Source organism: Helicoverpa zea, chromosome 10, assembly GCF_022581195.2.
Source record: "Helicoverpa zea isolate HzStark_Cry1AcR chromosome 10, ilHelZeax1.1, whole genome shotgun sequence".
NCBI classification, from domain to species: Eukaryota; Metazoa; Arthropoda; class Insecta; order Lepidoptera; family Noctuidae; genus Helicoverpa; species Helicoverpa zea.
In genome coordinates this window covers 6,521,755-6,542,504 of record NC_061461.1, presented here as the reverse complement: position 1 = coordinate 6,542,504, position 20,750 = coordinate 6,521,755, and the positions used below count along the sequence as shown (strand labels likewise).

At 36.8% G+C, this 20,750-nt stretch overlaps 3 protein-coding genes across 3 annotated transcripts; 2 read left to right on the top strand and 1 right to left on the bottom strand.

The window, feature by feature from the left end:
* The first annotated feature begins 11,685 nt into the window (after nucleotides 1-11,685).
* On the top strand, nucleotides 11,686-15,102 carry LOC124633905 (protein farnesyltransferase/geranylgeranyltransferase type-1 subunit alpha). The gene is made up of 5 exons (XM_047169274.1): nucleotides 11,686-12,141; nucleotides 12,454-12,577; nucleotides 13,290-13,380; nucleotides 13,659-13,798; nucleotides 14,223-15,102. The coding sequence occupies exons 1-5, from the start codon at nucleotides 12,012-12,014 to the stop codon at nucleotides 14,737-14,739; spliced, it is 1,002 nt and encodes a 333-aa protein (XP_047025230.1). The 5' UTR covers nucleotides 11,686-12,011; the 3' UTR covers nucleotides 14,740-15,102.
* Nucleotides 15,103-15,210: 108 nt separating this feature from the next.
* On the bottom strand, nucleotides 15,211-16,123 carry LOC124633906. Its single transcript, XM_047169275.1, has 2 exons — nucleotides 16,067-16,123; nucleotides 15,211-15,519 (listed from the first exon to the last, which is right to left on the bottom strand). The coding sequence occupies exons 1-2, from the start codon at nucleotides 16,121-16,123 to the stop codon at nucleotides 15,211-15,213; spliced, it is 366 nt and encodes a 121-aa protein (XP_047025231.1).
* Nucleotides 16,124-17,557: 1,434 nt separating this feature from the next.
* On the top strand, nucleotides 17,558-18,827 carry LOC124633878. The gene has a single exon (XM_047169250.1). The coding sequence runs from the start codon at nucleotides 17,969-17,971 to the stop codon at nucleotides 18,644-18,646; it is 678 nt and encodes a 225-aa protein (XP_047025206.1). The 5' UTR covers nucleotides 17,558-17,968; the 3' UTR covers nucleotides 18,647-18,827.
* The last annotated feature ends 1,923 nt before the right edge of the window (nucleotides 18,828-20,750 follow it).

Below are 20,750 nucleotides of genomic sequence, written 5' to 3'. Positions count from 1 at the left end.
TTGCCGGGAACCAGCTTCTATCATTCCCACGGCTCTGAGCATTTCTTCCCTGCTTAAATGACGTCGCCGCTCCATAATAACGTTGGTTTTAATCAGTAGTAGGGAAACAGTAGCACTAATAATGTCTTCAATGCGTTGTATGTGTTTATAGGGAAAATATTGACAGCTGATTTTCATCTTTTACTCGAATTTGATTCACAGTTCCTGATTCAAATTATGAAATGCACCAAAAAGGATCCATATAAATTTATAAAATCATAAATTTATTACAAAGCCACATCTCAATCTCAAGAAATCCGCATAAAAATGCTTGATCCCTAGACACTTTTGATGTGTGTATAAATAACATTCTTAAAATCAAATATAAAAGTCCCTACAGAATGTTTATTACATTAAAATACATTGAAGAAACAAACAAATTACTTAATTGCAAAAAATTTCAAGAATTAGATTTTAGGTGTCAAAGAACAGACCAATTAAGTATGATTTATGGCATTGTCAGAAATATTGACTTGGATATAGAGGAGAAGGAATTTGCGGAAATATTTAAAAGTGAAGTAGACATTTATTCGTTCAAAAGATTGAAAAGGTTAACTGAAGATGGGCAGTGGATCGATAGTGAGGCTATTAGAATTGCTTTTAAAGGAGCAACGTTACCTTCATATATATATGGATATGGATGTCGTTTTAAGGTTGAATCATATATTTTCCCGGTTACCCAGTGTTCAGGATGTTGGAAATATGGCCATATGAAACGGTTCTGTCCTACCCAGAAAATTATTTGCCCCAAATGTGGCAAAGGACATGACAATTGCGAAACTGAGAAGTTATCCTGTATCAATTGTAAAGGCCCGCATATGGCATTAAATAAAAAATGTCCAGTATATCTGAAAGAGAGAATGATTCGGGACATAATGAGTAAAGATAAATGTTCTTACAAGATAGCGCTGGAGTTATACTTAAAAGAACTGAAAAAAACTAATCAAACCCCTCGTATGAGCGTTGAAGCTGGGGAACTACTTTATTCCTCTACTTCTTCTTCACAGAAGAAAACATACAATGGATGGGCCTCGCTGGAGAAATTGCTGGCGTTACTGCAAACTCCGTTGAAGTCCCCGTTGAAACCCCGTGACCCTCAATGTAGGTGAAAAAGGCAAACTTACCTGGGAAACAGGGAAGTGGACAGGAGGGCAGTCTGCCGACGACGGGACACTCGAATGCCGGCCGGCCAGCGGGACACTTTCTCTGCACTTGCTTCGTATTGTCTTTTCACGAGTCCGGGTGATCGAGGCACTAACAGACAGCACTTCTAGCGAGGCTTTTATGGGTTTTTCTTATTTTTATCGCGCGACGAGCCGCGGGCGATACCAATTTTTTGACTTTCCCAAAGAGAAGTGAAAACAAAAGCGAAACCCGTCATGGCAGGAAGAAAAATTAAAAATAAAGAAATGAGGAAACGACCAAGAAGTCTGAACATTTCCCCCCACTTGAAAGCCACATGGGTTTCACGGATAAGTCGAACGCAACGGAAGCTAAGCTCGAAAAATATACGTTAAACTAAAACTTAACTTCTAAGAATGAGCAATACGATATAAAGGACTGAGATCGATATTGCTCAAGTTATCTAGTATAGACTAATTAATTGGTATAGGGCAGACCTTGACGATGTGTCGTCGAAGCGTCCTGCCATTAGCAGCTCGGAGAGTAAAAACTCCAACTATGGTATCGGCACCTGGGTGCACTTGTTCTATATGAGCCAATCTCCAGAGCAAAGGTGGAAGATTTGGTTTGTTGACGATGACTAAATCGTTAACCTTTAAATTAGGCGCGACTGGAAACCATTGGTTATATTGTTGAAGTGTGTGAAGATAATCACGTTGCCAAGCTCGCCAAAAGACGATTTGATGACAAGCTAAGCCATTGTATACTATAGCAGATTTATTTTTATAAAGTTCATTAACGAACTCTTTGAGATATTTATTCGCGCCTAAGAAATTTTTACGACAAGCGGTTAGAACATAATAACACATATCGCGACGAGAAACAAATCTGATTATCCAGAAGTTATGTTGAACTAACGCTCGCAAGGTTCTAGGATCGCAAAGAAGATTCTTTAAATGAAAATATTCAACTATCATTCGAGATAGAGGACTTAATTTAGGTGAAATAAGAGAGTGGGACGTAGATGTGAGTAAGGTAGCCTCATCAATGCGTCCCCCCACTTGCAGACAACCTTCCTCATCTATAATCGGTGAAAAGTTTTGAATAGATTTGGAACATTGTTGCTTATCGTACACTTGATTGAATACTATTGTCATATGTTGACTTTGAATGTACTGCACCAAAGCTCTCAATGACCTTTTAAGTTCAGTGCTAGAGAGAGGAGAAGTGTCCCAATTTTGTTTGGGACGTTTAAAATTCGATATAATACGAAACCACCAGGCTAAGGTTTCTTGAAGTTTTATGAAATTGGAATGTCTAGAAATTAAAGTTGAAATTACATCTTGAACTTGACGAGAATGTAAATTTTCCGTTCCAACGATTTCACAATTAACTACATACATGTTTAGTAAATGAGGATTAGTATTAATCCAAGAGAGCGTACTACTGCTATAAGAATGAGCACGATTAGTTTGAATAGGAGTTCTATCCTTTAACAGATTATACATGTGAGATAGCACACGCGCTAGAAGCAAAGCATTGCTTAGCTCGAGCCTATTCACTGTAGGAGCCACTCTAGACTTTCCTATAAATAGATGCGTTACAGTAGAATTCGTACATGTAACAGCGCATAAATACACGCCGCATCCATATCCTTTTGACGAACCGTCGCAAAATCCTACTATATGGATATCAATAAGATCTGGAGGAATAACCAGCCGCGGTAAGATTATACTTTTCAAACTTAATAAATTCGCGGCAGGCGAATGCCATTGTTTGGCTAAATGTTGAGAAATATCATCATCCCAAGATAAATAAGGCAAACTAGTTACTTCATACGCAACTATTTTGAGCTCATATTCTACGAGAGCTTCGGTAGGACTGTCTCGCCATAGGATATGTTGATAGCACCTTTCTTCAGGCCTTATCAGAATCTGCCTGTAAACATCAGCAGTAAAAACAGTTTTATGAGGACGAAACTTGGTAACTAAATCGTTTTGAAGTTTAGGTCCTACATGAACAATATTAGTCAACGAGTGATTATTTGTAGTCCGACTACTGGCGTCGAAGACTACACGCAGTCGTGTCGTAGTATTTTCTGGACGCACGACGCAGAGATGCAGAATAAGGTACCGACCAGCAGACAAAGTGTCAATAGGCTGCATATGTCCCAAGTCTTTGTACTGCTCCATGGAATCCTGATATTCCGTTTTTGACTCAGTTTGAGTACATAAACGTTTCTCTAGTTTGAGAAATCGATTTAAAACGTGGCGATAAGAATCACCAAGGGAAGAGGCATAATCCTTTAACACCAAAGGAACTACATACCTTCCCTCCGGAGTACGACATGTACCGGATTTGTATTTTTGTTCACAAACTTCGTGAACTTTGTCTTCAGGGCCGGAAATTCTACGTTTCGGCGGCTCCTCAGACTCCCAGAACCGTTGAACGGTATCGTCGAGCGCACTGGATGACGCGACGAGTGACGTAACGGATTGATCTGGTGTCAGAGTTGACGTGTTATGAAGAAACTGACCTGTTATCACCCAGCCGAATACACTCGATAACGCGCAGGGTAACCCGGGACCGGGAGTGTAACGAGAGCCAGTATATATCTGGTCAAAACACTCAACTCCTAATAAAAGATCGATCGGACCCGATTTATAGAAATCGCAGTCGGCGAGATCTAAGTGTGCGAAATGATCCTTGACGTACATCGGCAGCGATGACGAAGGCATCATTCCCGCAATCTTTGGTAAAACTACCAAAGAGATGTCAAACTGTGGTGACTCACTCAACCGAGGTATTATCGAACCAACAGTGTGACCCTTGATATTAACGAAATTTTGACCAAGCCCAGACACGGTTAAGTTGCATTTTCTAATCCGCAAACCTAATCTGCGTGCGCACTCATTTGTGATCAACGAATCCATCGACCCGCTGTCGATGAGCGCACGAGCATACTGCATAGAACCATCTGAGTGACGCAAGCGCACTACAGCAGTACCTAAGATCTTTGTACTCTTGAACGGTTCAGCTGTTGTAGATGAGCAGGTAAGCGTGGTGCTTGAACCCGCTCTCACAGTCACCTTTGAATCACCCGCCTGTGTTTCTTTACTTTGACGTTCGATATGCAGCAGTGTATTATGTCTCTCGTTACAAATATAGCAAGACAACTTTGATTTGCAGTTAACATTATCGTGACCAGGACGCAAACAGTTAGTACACAGACGCAAATCTTTAACTAATGTTCTGCGTTGATCAACCGACATTGAATGCATCTTTCCGCAACGGTACACAGAATGACTTTCATTGCAACAAGCGCATATTATCTGGTCTGACTTGGTATTATTTGAGGTAGGTTGCTTAATATTTAAGGAAATTAATGACGTTCGCTGGCGACCATGATTTTCGGCTTTGTTAGTCCGAACGTTAGATTTATTAATGTTGGAAGAGCCAGCTAACGCGGGTGGCTGACTTACTTCCAGAACTTTTATATAATTTTGTAAATAAGCCAGAAAGTTATTGAACGTAGGAATTTCGTCCTTATTCTCCAACTCGAACCTTCGCCTAGTGTCAAAGTCAAGAGGTCGAGACGCAATGTAAAATAAAATAAATTCACTTAAATCGTTAATATTTAGAGCACGAAGTGCATTGACACTTTCATACAGTGTATTAGTTAATTCGGATAGATTCGATAGCGATGGTTTTTGAATTGGGGATAATTTAAATAATTTCTCTAAATAAGTTGTCGCGAGAATGCGCTTGCTGTCGAACCTATCGATGAGCGCGTTATATACGACAGCGTACTTCGCTGATGTAATAGGAACGCCTTTCGTGAGCGACAACGCACTGCCGGACAAACATGGAATTAGATAGTGAAATTTTTCTATATCGGATAACGAGGCGTTATTATGCACTAATGGCTCGTAGCTATCTTTAAACGTCTGCCAGTTTTCGATCTGGCCATCGAATTTTGGAATTTGCAACTTAGGTAGCTTTACAGCAGCAATCGATGATTGTGTACAAGATGCTACTGCCAATGGCGCACACGTACTAGAGTCAAGCGAATCGGCAAACTCAACGGCCGCGTAATATAACTCGTCAAACGACAACAAAACGTGATCATCAATTACGAACTGCGGATTAATTTTTAATTGTATTTTATTAATTTGTTTACAGACTTCAACATAAGTATCGCGAATTTTTTCTATTGACTTATATCTGGTCTTGAAAGTAGATATTTTTGCTTTACTTTCTTGGCAACTTTTAACTAAGTCGTAAATAATTTGCATGTTTTTGAACGCATACTCGCGTTCTTTAATCAACGATTTCAATTCTACTTCCATCTTGCTCAGAGACTACTGAATGAAGAAAGAAAAAGTTAACTGATTGGTTTATAGTTAAAATAAAATCCTTCGAGCACAACTGTCACTACGAACTACTTATAAGAGATCACCGGCGAATGCAGCAACAATACTCTTAGGTATAAGAAGTTTTGCGAGTGGAACAGATCGAAAACTCGATAGGAAATATTATTTTGAGAAAATATTACTGAGAAATATTAGTATTTACGAGATTTTATGAGGAAATTCGTACCTCACAGGAGGCACCAAAAGAAGAATGGATGGGCCTCGCTGGAGAAATTGCTGGCGTTACTGCAAACTCCGTTGAAGTCCCCGTTGAAACCCCGTGACCCTCAATGTAGGTGAAAAAGGCAAACTTACCTGGGAAACAGGGAAGTGGACAGGAAGGCAGTCTGCCGACGACGGAACACTCGAATGCCGGCCGGCCAGCGGGACACTTTCTCTGCACTTGCTTCGTATTGTCTTTTCACGAGTCCGGGTGATCGAGGCACTAACAGACAGCACTTCTAGCGAGGCTTTTATGGGTTTTTCTTATTTTTATCGCGCGACGAGCCGCGGGCGATACCAATTTTTTGACTTTCCCAAAGAGAAGTGAAAACAAAAGCGAAACCCGTCATGGCAGGAAGAAAAATTAAAAATAAAGAAATGAGGAAACGACCAAGAAGTCTGAACATACAAGGATGCTCTGATACCCGTAGAACCTACAATTAATCTAATAAATACTTGCATGGATTCGAGTGTTTCTATAGAAAGTGAAGGGGAAGAAGGTTACGAAAATAGAACGACACCCAAATCGAATAAGAAGAAGAAAAAGAAAAAACAGAATGAGAATAAAAAAGAACAATCTAAGGGCTGCACGGAACAACATGAACAACCAGGCCAGCAAGGAAGGAAGAATGAAAAAACAATCGAAGAAACTCCCAATAAAGATGAAAACAAATCTACACTGAGAAAGCTTTATAACAAGGTTAAAGATATCGTTTTGGACGATTGTTCTTTGGAACAGAAGATGAAGAAGGTCATAAAAGTATTAGTAGAAGAAATTGTGGTATATGTTTTTGCGTATTTTAAGGATTTTGACATTGTAAGTAGACTTTTTAAATCTATAATTGATGGATAGTGTCCAAACTATTACCACTAGTATCAACATTTATCAGTGGAATGCACAGAGCCTGAAGCCGAAATTAATTGATTTAGAGTTATTACTAAACAGAGGAAACATCCATGTCGCTATTTTAAGCGAAACTTGGCTCGATGCAGATAGCCGCATAAATATAAGTGAATATAATGTTTATAGAAAAGACAGGCATGACTCATATGGAGGAGTGTCGGTTATTACACATAAATCTTTGAAGACGTTGATTGTCCCCATGAATGTGAGTAACTCAGGTATAGAACTATTACACATTAAAATTCTTAACTGTAAATTAGTTCATAACATAATTTCAGTCTATTGTCCATCTTCTGTCAGAACCTCCCAATTAGATTGGGAACAAATTTTTTCTATGTTTTCCAATAAAACTATTATTGCCGGTGACTTTAATGGCCACCACACCTGCTGGTCGAACAAAAACGATTCTAGAGGTAAACAATTGTTCGAAGCTGCAATGGAAAATAATTTCATCTCATTAAATAATGGCGATCCCACTAGAATGAAGCTCGTAAGTGGTTTTTTACAAAAAACTTCCCCCGATGTTTCTTTCTGTACCACAGACATAGCTGTCAATAGTTCTTGGAGCGTTAGTAACGAAAGCCTTGGTAGTGACCACCTCATTATAATAATGAGTTTCAAATATCCTGACGTAATTAATATTACTTTAAGGCGAAATTTTAAAAAAGCTGACTGGGCTAGCTATCGTCAAATTATCTCCGAAAATATTGTGGAATTTCCGCCTCCATCAGAAAACGTTCAAAATATGTATAGCTATTTTAATAACTTAGTTAATAAAGCTGCTGATAAAACTATTCCATTTATAAAAATATGCAATAATCCAGCCCGTAAATTTAAACCAAAAATATACTGGAATCAACAAATTTCCAAAGTCGTAGCCGAACGTCGTTTAGCCTTAACTAACTTTAGAAAAAACCCCATACCTCAAAATCTGGATATACTTAATGTTAAAATCTCTGACCCTCTTATTATAAAACGCGGTAACAAATAAGTATCGGCTTTTGTACTACCTTTAATCCAGCTTTAAGTACGACCTTGAAAAAACGTTATTACAAAACGCAGTTTATCGCAAGTCCTATTACTATCTGTAGTACAAAAGATAAACCATCGAGCCCCCTAGTTTAACTGCAGTACTTAGTCGACAAACGTCAAATTCCGACATTATTTACTTTTGAGGTTATTTGTTTTGTGATGAAAAAAACGAAAGTGGATATAAATATGTGTGATTTGGAATACTTGGATGTGTTAGAATACTATTGAGAGTGTCCGGAGACCCAACAGAGTGCGTCATCGAGAAAATCTCTTCAAATTACCTGACGACAATTTTCGATATAAATATCGATTTACGTTTTTCGAAATAATACGAACAAGATTCGGATCAAGATTGTGTGATTGTGTTTCCAACATGTATCAGTGCGTTTGACTGTATAAATAGACATCGGAATAAAAGATAGTTTTCTACTTTTATGTTGTTTCCTTTTTTTGGTAATTTAATGCACGCGATATACTGTGTACTTATAAGTTATTGTGCATTTAATTTTGAAGAGGTTCTAATGAGATGCACAACGTCTTATTTAATCATTTAAATCGGGATGAAAGTATTCCAAGTTATTCCTAACCTAAAAACAAAACATAACAAACTGACGTTCCGTTATACGCGCAAACTCGATAGTTGTTTAAAAGAGAATAATTGGATCGTGTATATCGTTAAAAGATACTAGAAATATAAAATTACCTTTAAATAATAAAACGTAATATTTTCAACCGCATAGACATTTGTTTTATTATCATAGTTATTTATTTTTCATCAAAATGCACTTAATAAAGTAATGTAAAAAGGAACGGCGCATAGAATTCGGAACGATTGAACGAATGATTTAAATATTTGTTGCTTATAATCTGTGGATATTATTTGAACCACAGACAAATCGAAGTACCAAACAGTCTTCTCTTAGTCTACGTTTTGTAATAAGGATGTAAAGACTATCGTAAGTACCGTAACAAACCAAGACGTCTTCAGTCTGGTTTAAACCACTACTTGTGGCAGTTTTTATAATAAGAGGGTGAAAGTCAAAAGATCATAAGGCAAGCTAGGTCTAAATCTTTTCATAATTTCTGTGACAGTATTGATGAAAATACAACGTCATCAACCATGTGGAGGAAAATGCGCTGGATGAAGGGTTACAGGCAGACGAGATCTTATTCATCGGACCGAAAAAAGGAAGAATTACTGAATTCATTGGCCCCAGACTTTGTAATGGCCCCAAAACCTTCATTTGATAATGGGGAGTCCCCGCTAAACTGTGAATTCTCTAAACAAGAATTAGAATCATGCTTGAAAGCTAAAGATACATCTCCAGGTTCAGATAATATAACATACTCCATGATTTTTAATTTGCCTATTGTTGCTAAAAAATATTTACTAGACGTATATAATTTAATTTTTAAAACATCATCAATCCCGTCTCAATGGCGAGATATTTATATTATATCGATTCCGAAAACTGGCAGTGCTTCCGGTAGTAAGCTCCGTCCAATCGCTTTAATGTCTTGTCTGTGCAAAATATTTCATTCCATGATCCTGAAACGACTGGAATGGTTTACAGAATATAATAAAATTCTATCTCCTAATACAACTGGTTTCAGACGAAATCACTCATGTCATGATAGTCTTGCAAGATTGGTAACTAAAATACAAATTGGATTTACCAAAAATATCCCAACTGTAGCTGCTTTTTGGATATTGAAGGGGCTTATAATAACGTTCTTATTGATAGAGTTGTACACATTCTGAATGATTTGAAAGTGGGGAAATATATTTGTTCTTATATTTGGGAATTTTTAAAAGAAAGACATCTGACTATTAAAGCTGATGAAAGCGACAGGCTATATATAAGATGGACTGGTAAAGGAATTGCTCAGGGTGATCCTCTATCCCCCCTTCTCTTTAATATAATTACGGCTAATATTTGTCAAGGAATCAATAACGTGTGCGTCAGTCAATACGCTGACGACTTTGTGCTATACTGTAATAACAATAAATTAGATGACAGCGTTGATAATATGCATCAAGCGTTAGATTTCTTTGTATCAGCAATAGACGTGCTAGGATTGGAATTATCTTGCAATAAGTCAAAATTATGCATATTTACCAGAGGACGTAAAAGGCTTTCAGTCGATATTAAAGTAAACAAAAATACGTTAGAAATAGTCGATTGCATCAAATATCTAGGAATGTGGTTGGACAAATGTTTAAGATGGGGGAAGCATGTTAACGAGTTGTACGAGAGTTCTCAAAAGAAAATACAGCTGCTTAAAGTTCTGGCGGGATCGTCATGGGGTATTCACCCTATCCATATGCGTAGACTTTATATGGCTCTTATTAGAAGTAGAATTGATTACGGATGTTTTTTGTACGATAATTCTGCAAATAGTCACACATTCAAATTGGATAAACTACAAAATCTAGGATTAAGAATAATCGGTGGTTTTATTAAGTCTACTCCGGTACACGTAATGGAGAGTGAGTTGAGCATACCTCCTCTACAACATAGAAGACAATTCCTCTCTTATAAATTTTGTTTAAAGCTAGAGTCTAGGTCAAACGATAGTTCTATAAGATTGATTACAGAACTTAATAGTATGATGGAATATAGTTACTGGAATGGAAAGAGGAAACCTTTACTGGTTACTTCACATAATATGACAAAAACTGAAGAGATTTCGTCTTCCTATCCAGGCTTTATGTTTACTGTGAAGACATGGGTGTCCAATATAGATGTTAATGATTCTATAAAATGTAATCTAGCTAGTGTAACTGGTCCAAAATCACATTATGATAATAACTCTTTAAAATATAATACCCTTAATGAATTACGGGAGGGATACACTGGCTGGAATGTCATTTATACAGATGGGTCCAAAACACCAGATGGAGTAGGTGCAGCTTTTTGTGATTTACTAAACAAGTGTCATGGAACTTATAGTATGAATAAACACATCTCCATCATGACAGCTGAACTATTTGCCATTTCTGAGGCTCTGAAATATGTGCTTGAGTTAAGTTTGATGAAAGTGGTGATATGTACAGATAGCAGAAGCGCCCTTCAGCATATTGCTAAATGTGTACGCAATGGATGTAAGGGGTTAGCGATTGCGTATACAATTCTGGAACAGATACAATACTTTCAACAAACAGGTAGAAAAGTAATTTTGCAGTGGGTACCATCTCATGTTGGCCTTGTGGGTAATGAGGAGGCTGACAAATTAGCCAAAGATGCCATTCTGTCAGGCAAACAAACACCTAACATTTTACCTAGTTACTCGGAAATATTAAGTAAATATAAAAAAATAAACTATTTGTCTTGGAAGGAACATTTTAATGAAAGATCGAAATGGAAAGGAATCTGGTATAAAAGTATACAATGTGAGCCTCCTCATATACCTTGGTTCGCCGAGGCGCACCTAAATCGTAGACAAGTTGTCGTGGCACATCGAATGCGATCAGGACATGTTCCACTAAACAATTTTGCGTACTTGATGCGAAAATTAAACTCTCCTAACTGTGAGGTTTGTGGCAAGAAAGAGGACATACAGCATGTGTTGGTGGAATGTGTCCGATACGCGGATAAAAGAAATGCACTTCTCAAATGGATGAAGTTGTCTGCAATGGATGTTGGTGTGTTCCATGGCATTTTGGCTAACCCTGCATCAAAAGCAGCAAAATTGCTGTATACTTTTTTACTATAGTAATTTAGTTAACAAATATTTGGAGCTTAAATTTTTGTGTTATTTAGGTTTCTTATTAGTTTAGAAAGTAAGTCCATATGTTTATAGAAGTACGATGGGATTGACATCGTCGCTTATTGTGTACAAAAATCCCTTAATAAAGAAGATTAAAAAAAAAAAAAAAAAAAAAAAAAGAGTAAAGGTATTTCAGCACTCAGTCACATTTGATACGTCAAATTAACGTCACAAATGTCAAGGGATCCTTTGCAGTTCTGTGGCAGCAGCAGGCGATTGTCAGTTTTGTTGACGTAGTTCTAGTTGCCATTTTTCATTTGCCAAGTGGAATCTGAATAAATAAAACAAAAATTACTTGTGTATAAATAAAGATACGGGACTTACCTACTTTTAAGTCAGTAATACCTTCGGCCTAGATACCTGCGCTTGTTTGTTCACGTCGCGTTACTCCTGTGTGCACATGTATTATCTTTATAGCCAGTGAGTGAGTGATAGTGGTCGTAAACATTCACATTGTACTTGTGTAAATTGTCTGGCAGGTTTAGTTGTAGTCTTGAATCGTAGTGAGTATGTCTGATAGCGGGGACAGCGACGTTGCGTGGACGTACTACAAGGATCGCCCAGAATGGAGCGACGTGACTCCCGTGCCGGAGGATGAAGGTCCTAACCTAGTCGTTGTCATTGCTCATTCTGAGAAATGTACGTATACGGTAACTACGGTTCTACAGTTTGTTCTTAAAATTGAGTTAATATTCCTATATTTAATTACATCATTAAATTTTAACCTTCAGTTTAGAAAGGACACTAAGTCATTAAAGCTCAATGCATTCATTTCCATAACTTGATTATGTTTTCCAATATCATGCTGATGACCCTAGAATGACCCTTTGACTGCTATATTTCACTTGGTATAACTTTTGAGAAGTTCCATCACCAAAAAAACTATTACTGAATATATGTTCCCTTGATAAATGTTCAAAAGTCTCTAACTAAATGCATTTTTAATTCCAGTTGTGGATGTGTATGATTACTTCCGAGCTGTACTTAAAAACAATGAGAGGTCTGAACGAGCTTTACATCTTACTAAAGATGCTGTGGAACTAAATCCAGCTAACTACACAGTGTGGCAATACAGGTGGGTTTAAAATAACATAAAGATAATGCCTGTCTTCATTAGCACTGGCAGGAATATATTTATCAGCTAAACACTATAATGAACCTGTAAATTTATAATGACTGGATGACTGCCAATGATACCAATTAGATCAAAAATAACATCTTGTTATACGCCTATTGTTTTGCATTGTAAAGGTGATATATGATGATCTGGGTTAAAAATAAATATGTTTATGAGATGTAAAATTTCATTTTTGAGTGTGTATGTAAGCCTTTATATGGCTGAAAATGGGCTTATCATAATTTGTTTTCAATTGTCATGCTGTGTCAGCAGATAATGCCATATTAAATCAGTTTTGATTATGTTGATTGCCTAATAGAATATTTAGTTTGATAGTATAATTTTTACTTCTAATAAACAAGAATATGATCTCTTCAAAGAACTATTAAAAGCACCTGTCCTATAAATTGGACACGACAAGGACTTATAAAGGCCTAAGAAACATATTGCATATATGTCAGGGTTTGCCAATTTAATAAGACACAAGATATACCTAATGATTACTGACAAAACCTTGCACAATCTACTAATTACATATTCTCTTGAAATCTTAAATAAAAACACGTAGTTCAATAGCTTATCAGTGAACCATTTGGTCACTATCTATTTATTTGTTGATCTAGCTAGATGAATAAATATTTAATCATATAATTTGTTTAATTTATTACAGGAGAGATCTGCTGAAAGCTTTGGGGACTGACTTAAGACAAGAGTTAGATTATGTAGAAGTTGTCATTAAAAACTCACCCAAAAACTATCAGGTATGAATCATCAACTTTAATAGATAAATAATAAGGTTTTGTACTAAACAAAATTGTTTATGTTATGAAAAAACTTGTTAAAGCTGAGAAAAAAAAAAACAACACAAAATAGTATTTTCCTTGTTGAACAGGTTTTATTTATTTTATTTGGGAAACGAACACGTACTATACAAAAACAACACAAGCAATATAAATTACACATTATCCAAAACAGTTTCACGTATTTGCCTTATTTTCTTCTCAATAGAAAAATTAAAACCTTAACATTGTGCCCACAGGTTTGGCATCACCGGAGAGTCCTTGTAGAGTGGCTGCAAGATCCCTCACAGGAGCTAGAGTTAACTAGAGACGCTCTGATGCAAGACCCTAAAAACTATCATGCATGGCAGCACAGACAATGGGCCATCAAAACTTTTGGGTAAATATCTACTATACTTTATAAAAACTTTGCCTGTTTATTTAGATATTTGGTTTGTTATTTAAATATTGAATTATGAACAGCCAACGAGTGCTGTGCTAGCTTGACTTGATAATTTGCATTTTTGAAATTACATCATCATGAAATCAATATATTGATCAACATCTTGACTAAATACTGTCAGCTTAGGCTGTTTTCATATTGCATGTTTCTTATGGCCATGACAATTTGGAGTTACTACAGTTTGGTGAGTTATGATCACCATGAACACCACTTTATATAAATAATCACGCAAAAGCCTCAAATGCTTGGAACCGAGAGAACCCTAAATGTTAGTGCCTTTCCAGTCCATAATTTTAGAGGTTGTAAAAAGAGTTAAATATTGTCTTAGCAAGGTGATTTATTATGATGTTATTTTTCACAGGCTCTATGAAAAGGAAATGGACTTTGTTGATCACCTTATCACAGATGACGTGCGTAACAATTCCGCATGGAACCAAAGGTACTTTGTCATGAATAATTACTTAGGCTGGTCAGACCTGAATGTACAGAAAGAAATTTGCTATGCATTGGAGAAAATTAAATTTATTAAAAACAATGAAAGTGCGTGGAATTATCTTAGAGGTGTATTAATACATGACAAAAGAGGTGAAGGTGTAAGCGGGAATGGCGTCGTCACTTCGTTCTGTGAAGAACTTTACAAGAATAAGTGTCGTTCTCCATACTTGCTAGCATTCCTCATAGATATTTGTAATGAAGCCATCAAAAAAGAGGAGACCAGCTGTTTACATAATGCGACTAGAGCCATAGAACTTTGTCAAGCGCTGGCGGGGAAATACGACAAAATTCGTAGCAAATATTGGAATTACATGGCTGAAAAATTCAAAAAGATTCAACAGGAAGAAAGCAATAAAGATAAGGAGAAAACCGTTGACGAATGATTTTAATAAGGAAAAGCTTATGTTTTATGTTAAATATTACAATGAATTTAATCTGTGGTATTATTTTATCGAACACTGTTTGATGAAGTATATCTGTACAAACTGTAAGTAACAGCCGATAAAAAAAGTATAATGATTAAATAGATAAACCATTCAGCATTATTTCTGTTATCGTTTACCGTTTTGAAGAGTCGTAACCAACGAACGTCGAACCTGTTACGTTTTAATCGTTTGAACACTCGATACCAAAAGGATCTGCCTCTAAAAAATACTTTACACCAAAAGACGATGTCTTTATAAATATCTTTTATATATTTTGTGTAATTATTTAACATTTTCATCATAATAAAAGAACGTAAAAGATGTTGGTATTTTTTATTTGGACTTTGCTATATCAGGCTGCATTTTTTCACTGCCTGTGTTTCCACCATCTTTCACTGGGTTTGAGATTTCTGTATTTTCTGGTAGGGTTTATGGATGTTTGCAGAATTTGGGGTCTTTGGGCTCTTTAGGAGCTTTGGGCTCTTTGGGGTTTTTGAGCTCTTTCGTCTCCTTGAGGTCTTTGGTCTTCTTCGAGTCTTTGCGCTGTTTAAGCACGCTTGGACTGAGCACAATTTCGTTTTCCTGGTCTCTCAGCACTGTATCGCGTATGTTTTTCAAACCCAGAAACCTGGGCACATCATCGCTTAGGGCGCGCGCAGTTGCTTCACATTTACACGTTCGGGCTGTTTCCAGGTCTGGTTCTATCGGACAATGCTTACATGGAGTTGTTTCAGGTTGCTGCGAACAGATCAAAAGAGGTACTTCATAACCTGATCCTAAAAATAAAAATAAAAATCGTCGCCTCGGCCAGGTACGGCTAGAAAATGCCTTGCTAACGACTTACCAACCAGTGATTAAACTTAAAGCAGCGTCAATCAAATCTTAAAAAAAAAACAACAAAATATCTGCTAGTGTTACTAGTTTTTCAGATTTTCAGCTTTACAGCGTTCAAAGATAATGCTCAAAAATTATTACAATTCACAATCTAATCTAATATTATAAGATGAAATTTTGTTTGCTAGTTTGTACCCCCTTATGGGGTCGGGCCCGACTGAGATAATTAAAAAAAATCTTTTATTGTTGGTGTCCACGATATACTATAACTCTACTTAGAAAGTACACAATGTTATAAAAGTTGCATTGGTAGGTACTTGCCTGACCTAGAATCGAACCCAACGCTTGAATGGTTTGTGTTTTACTCACTAGAAAACCACTAGGTACCTAAGTTATAAGCATAGTGTGTAAGATATAGGTACCTAACAAACAAAAAAAATATATTTTGTACCTTGCTTTGTTTTTCCTCCGGTTTGCAGTTTGCGCAATTCAAATGCAATTTTGACATATTTGTAATTTCGAATGTTGAAATGAATAGGTTTCGGGTTTTAGTGTAGGTAGGTATATCTGATATCAGCAGTTTCTTTACGAAGTTATAATTCAGATGAACTGGGAAGTTCTAGAGGCTGTTTTGACCGCTTCTATGAATCAACATACATAACTTTTAGAGAGTTCTAATAAAGTCGTTGATTCCGTGTACTTTTTAGTGCTGTGGACTGATAATGTATCTTAGTATATACATGTACACAAGTACATGTCTACGTCTGATTCACATATAAATCTAGATTTTCCTCCTGATCCAACATAGGATCGCGCGATCATTTCACCTGCTATAATTCTGTATTCGATCTTACTCGTCGGTTGTGGGTTGCTGTTCTCACGAATCAATAACACTTTCATTTTTTTTCTTTCTTATTAGGGTTGCTTGGCTTTGGAATGCAGGCGGCGGTTTTATGAATGGAGGTGCACCGGTACGTCTCTTCTTCGCTTATTTTAGGGGTTGTTGTACCAAACACACACGTTGTTTCCGTTACAGTAATAGCCAGCATTCCCAAAATGTCTGGACATTCACTGCATGCACAATTATGGCAATCGCAGAATGGCTAAAATTTTAATATTTTCTAAGTTTTATTTACCAAGACTGAATATTTAAAGATATTTCATATGGTTACCCACGTTAGACGTCAGAGTCGTATCAACATCCCTTTCTTTCGTTTTCGTCCTATATGCGCAGGAATCGGTGCAGCCTTGGTGATATTTCGACATTCTTTATTTTAATCTATTATCATGGCATTGGTGAAATACATATTTCTTGATTTTACAGAAAATGGCAGACTTTGCTGAACTTTGTGACAGGTCCAAAATGGCAAAGACCAGAGAACCCGTAGAACCATATAGAAAAAAAAAACTATTTCTAGACCGTTTTAAAACCATAAACAGAAATTTTATGCCAGCGGCCAGCAACACTATGAGAAATACCATCGAGGTGTCTTCGAGAAAACGAGGGACCAATACTTAGTTTAGTTTGTCTCGTTGGTCTAGCTGTTGCAAGCGCGGCTGAGCACGAGGTCTCGGGTTCGATTCCCGAATCAGGCCGAAATCGCTTTGTGGGTTTTAGAAGACTCGCAAAGCAGCCCGGAGCCTGGAAGTTGTGATTGATACACCCATGCATCGGAGAGCATGTAAATGTCGGTCCTGCGCCTTATCTCTCTCCGGTCGTTTCGGATTACCGTCCCATCGGGTTATGACGGAGAAGAAATAGTGAGTGCACCTGTGTCTGCGTAAATGCTTGTGCACTATAATTATGTCCTGCGCAGTTGGCTAATCTCCTAATCTCCTTCCTTGAGAACAGCCGCCGTAGCCGATAATCGGCTAGGAGGACATCATAGAGGAAATCCTCAATTCGACTACCTACCTATATTTTTTACTTGACTTCTAAGAAGTGTTATAAACTGATTTTAAAAAATGTATAAGTAGATAACAGTTTTTTGCATTTGTTTTTTTGCTCAGTGTTATTTTAAGCGAGTACAACAGTGAGACTTCCATGAGCCCACGACTCCAAGAAGTTTGGAACAAAGTTCTTGCATGGCCGCATGGCCCCATCACTTCTGTGTTTTGTAAAGTTGAGTTTCAGTTGTCGCACTGACATTAACAAACAATTGTAATAGACGTCGTTAAAAGTCAGCTTGATAGCTGTTATAACAATATTTAAACGAAATGTGATCTTAAAGTTGGCGAAATTGTAGTGGCTACAAAAGCCACATCAGATGTTCGACATTTGGCTCAATTGGTAATAATGAATTGATAAGTTGCAATTAAATTAAGATGAATCCGTGTACTGGCATTTCACCATATGAGTTTTAAAAAAGCGCACCAAGCAACCTGCATACAGGAAATGATGTGGCAGACCATATTATCTCCTCAGTACTGTACAGAGCCTATAGAGCTTCGCAAGTTGAAGGAACAGTTAGCTAATGTGAACTGTCAATGCAGAAGTTGTAATTACATTTCCTGTAGACCGTTGTGCGAAAAGCTGAAACACACCAAGGATATCGAAGTGCAAGCTGACCGATATCCAATTGACGCACAATCGCACATTCCAGAGAATAACTTCAACAATACTGTTTGCCCTTCTTGCTGCATGACTTTTAATATGCTACGTGGCGGCACTGTCAAAGTTCTTAAAGACGAAGAATCGGAAACGTTGGCATCAATGTTCAGCTCTGATAAATCAACAGAGAAAGAAACCTGCTTACAAGAGAAAACTACGTCAGTAGAAAGTAAACCATTTTCAGAAGATTTCAACTTGACTTGTGATCAATGCGACAACACGAGCGACATCAATATACACAATGTCGGGTCATTGAGCAACCATCGCAAACGACACTCTGAAAGAGTTACTTTCCAGGACTCAGAGTATCAGGGCCACATTGAAATAACAACGAAAACACCTAGTGTCAATTGTTTGTGTTTACAAGATTTCATTGATTCAATACGACCACCTTTAGATTTTATGTCTAGATATGGATAGGTACTGCGATGTTTGACATATTCATTCATTCAGTACCATGAAATGGTTAATGCCAATACACTGACTCATTGAGGCTTTCCCAAGTAAACATTCTCATAAGGGATAGGTACATACATAGACGTCAGCTTACAATCAAATATTTTTTGCATTTTCTACACCTGAAATAAAATATTTAACGAAATAAAAAAGTTTCATTTATCATCACTGGTACCTACGTAAAGTTTATGATTATTAGATAACCCGTATTACCAATCGCGTTTATCTTATTGTATTGAAGTTGAAGTAAGAGGAAAATACGAGTTCGTATCGGGTTACGCACCCTTTCGTTGTCACGTAGCCGAAGTGGATCGCACACGCTACTTAAATAGGTACCTACTCAAAACTTGTAAAGTGATCTAAGATCTTATTGAGTATCGGGAGGATCTTTGTCAAAATCCCACGAGTAATTAACTTCATAGAAGACTAAGGTGTTATTTGGACCGCAACTTATTGATCTACAATAAAATCTATAACATAATATAAGAACCTGTCTTCCGTAATCGTGACTACATTCCGTAATCTATACTCTATACTTATAATAAATCTGTAGAAAAGTAATTTTTGTACATTGAAGAAATTGACAAAAAAAATAGCCAGCATTTTAAAGGATAACTAACAGAACCCATTTCCATCATTTTTGTCTGTTTGTCTGTTTATCTGTTTGTTTGTTCGCGATTCACGTAAAATCTACGAATTAAATGCAGACAATGCTTATATACAAAAATTCTACGTAACTTGGGGTATTACTTAGTTTTTGTTTCATCGAAATCGATTCACTCTATCAAAAGATATGATTAATTTTATGATGTAAAATATTACGACACGCAATCTATTTGTCAAAACTGTACATTTGAATGTTGTACTTATATTAGTTGATCGGCCTATTATTATCAATCTTTACACAGAAAATCACACCTTTATAAGTAACTTCGGAAGAAAAAAAAATGAAAATTTTGTTTAGCCAAGGTTAAAGTACCTCCATCTGTGGTAAATAAAATACATCAAATTTGTCAAAGGAGCGAGGTGGTAAATGACAATATTACCACATTCTTTATAGAGGATTATTATTTCAACAGATGGAGTTGTGTATTTTCCGTAATTCACCATATTTTAACACGTAGTGTAATTTTTCGATAGACATTTCAATAGTGTTTGTCAGTTTGCCGTGCCACATCAAAATCCAACTATAATTATTACCTTGATGAAAAGAAAATTAATAGTTCTCAGCCAAATTTAAAACGGTGCCATCTAAATTATTTTTTGAACATTATGTCAAAAATGATGACTTTAGTGCAGTGGTTCTTAACCGGTGGTCCGCGGACCACTGGTGGTCCCTGGAGGCATTCCAAGAGGTCCGCGAAGCTTAGCTTCGCGACGGTTCGATACGTTATCTAACTTAATTTTTATCGACTTATAATTGCGAGCGGGGGTTTTGGCATGGACGTATATCGGGTGTGTCGTACCTAGTTTTACGTAATTTTGGATGTGAGTCGTAAAAAATTATTAAAATTTCGCGCTCGTTTCGCTCGCGTATTCAGAAACCATATGCCCTTGTTTTTGCATTTGTCAACCAACAAAACGTTAAGTACGTTTGGGCTAAATTTTACGTAATTTTTGTTTTAAGTCCGATAAAAATTTCGCGCTCGCTTCGCTCGCGTATTCAGAAACTATACGCCCTTATTTTTGCATTTGTCAACAAACAAAAACTTAAGTACGTTTGGGCTACATTTTACGTAATATTTGGTTTAAGTCCGATAAAAATTTCGCGCTCGCTTCGCTCGCGCATTTGGAAACTACATAGGCAAGATTTTCTTTATTTGCATTATTTTGCTTTCGAGTAGAACTTACCAAAAAATTCAGTTTTTTTTTTTGATTAATAATAAAGAAATGAGTGCTATTTTAGGTAAACCGATGAGGTGGTCCCCGGCAAGACAAACTTTAGTTAAAGTGGTCCCTCATGTCAAAAAGGTTAAGAACCACTGCTTTAGTGGAACAATTAATTATCATTTAAAGTTACAGATGGAGTTCATATCAGGATTTTTTCATAAACATAGTTTAGCTTATC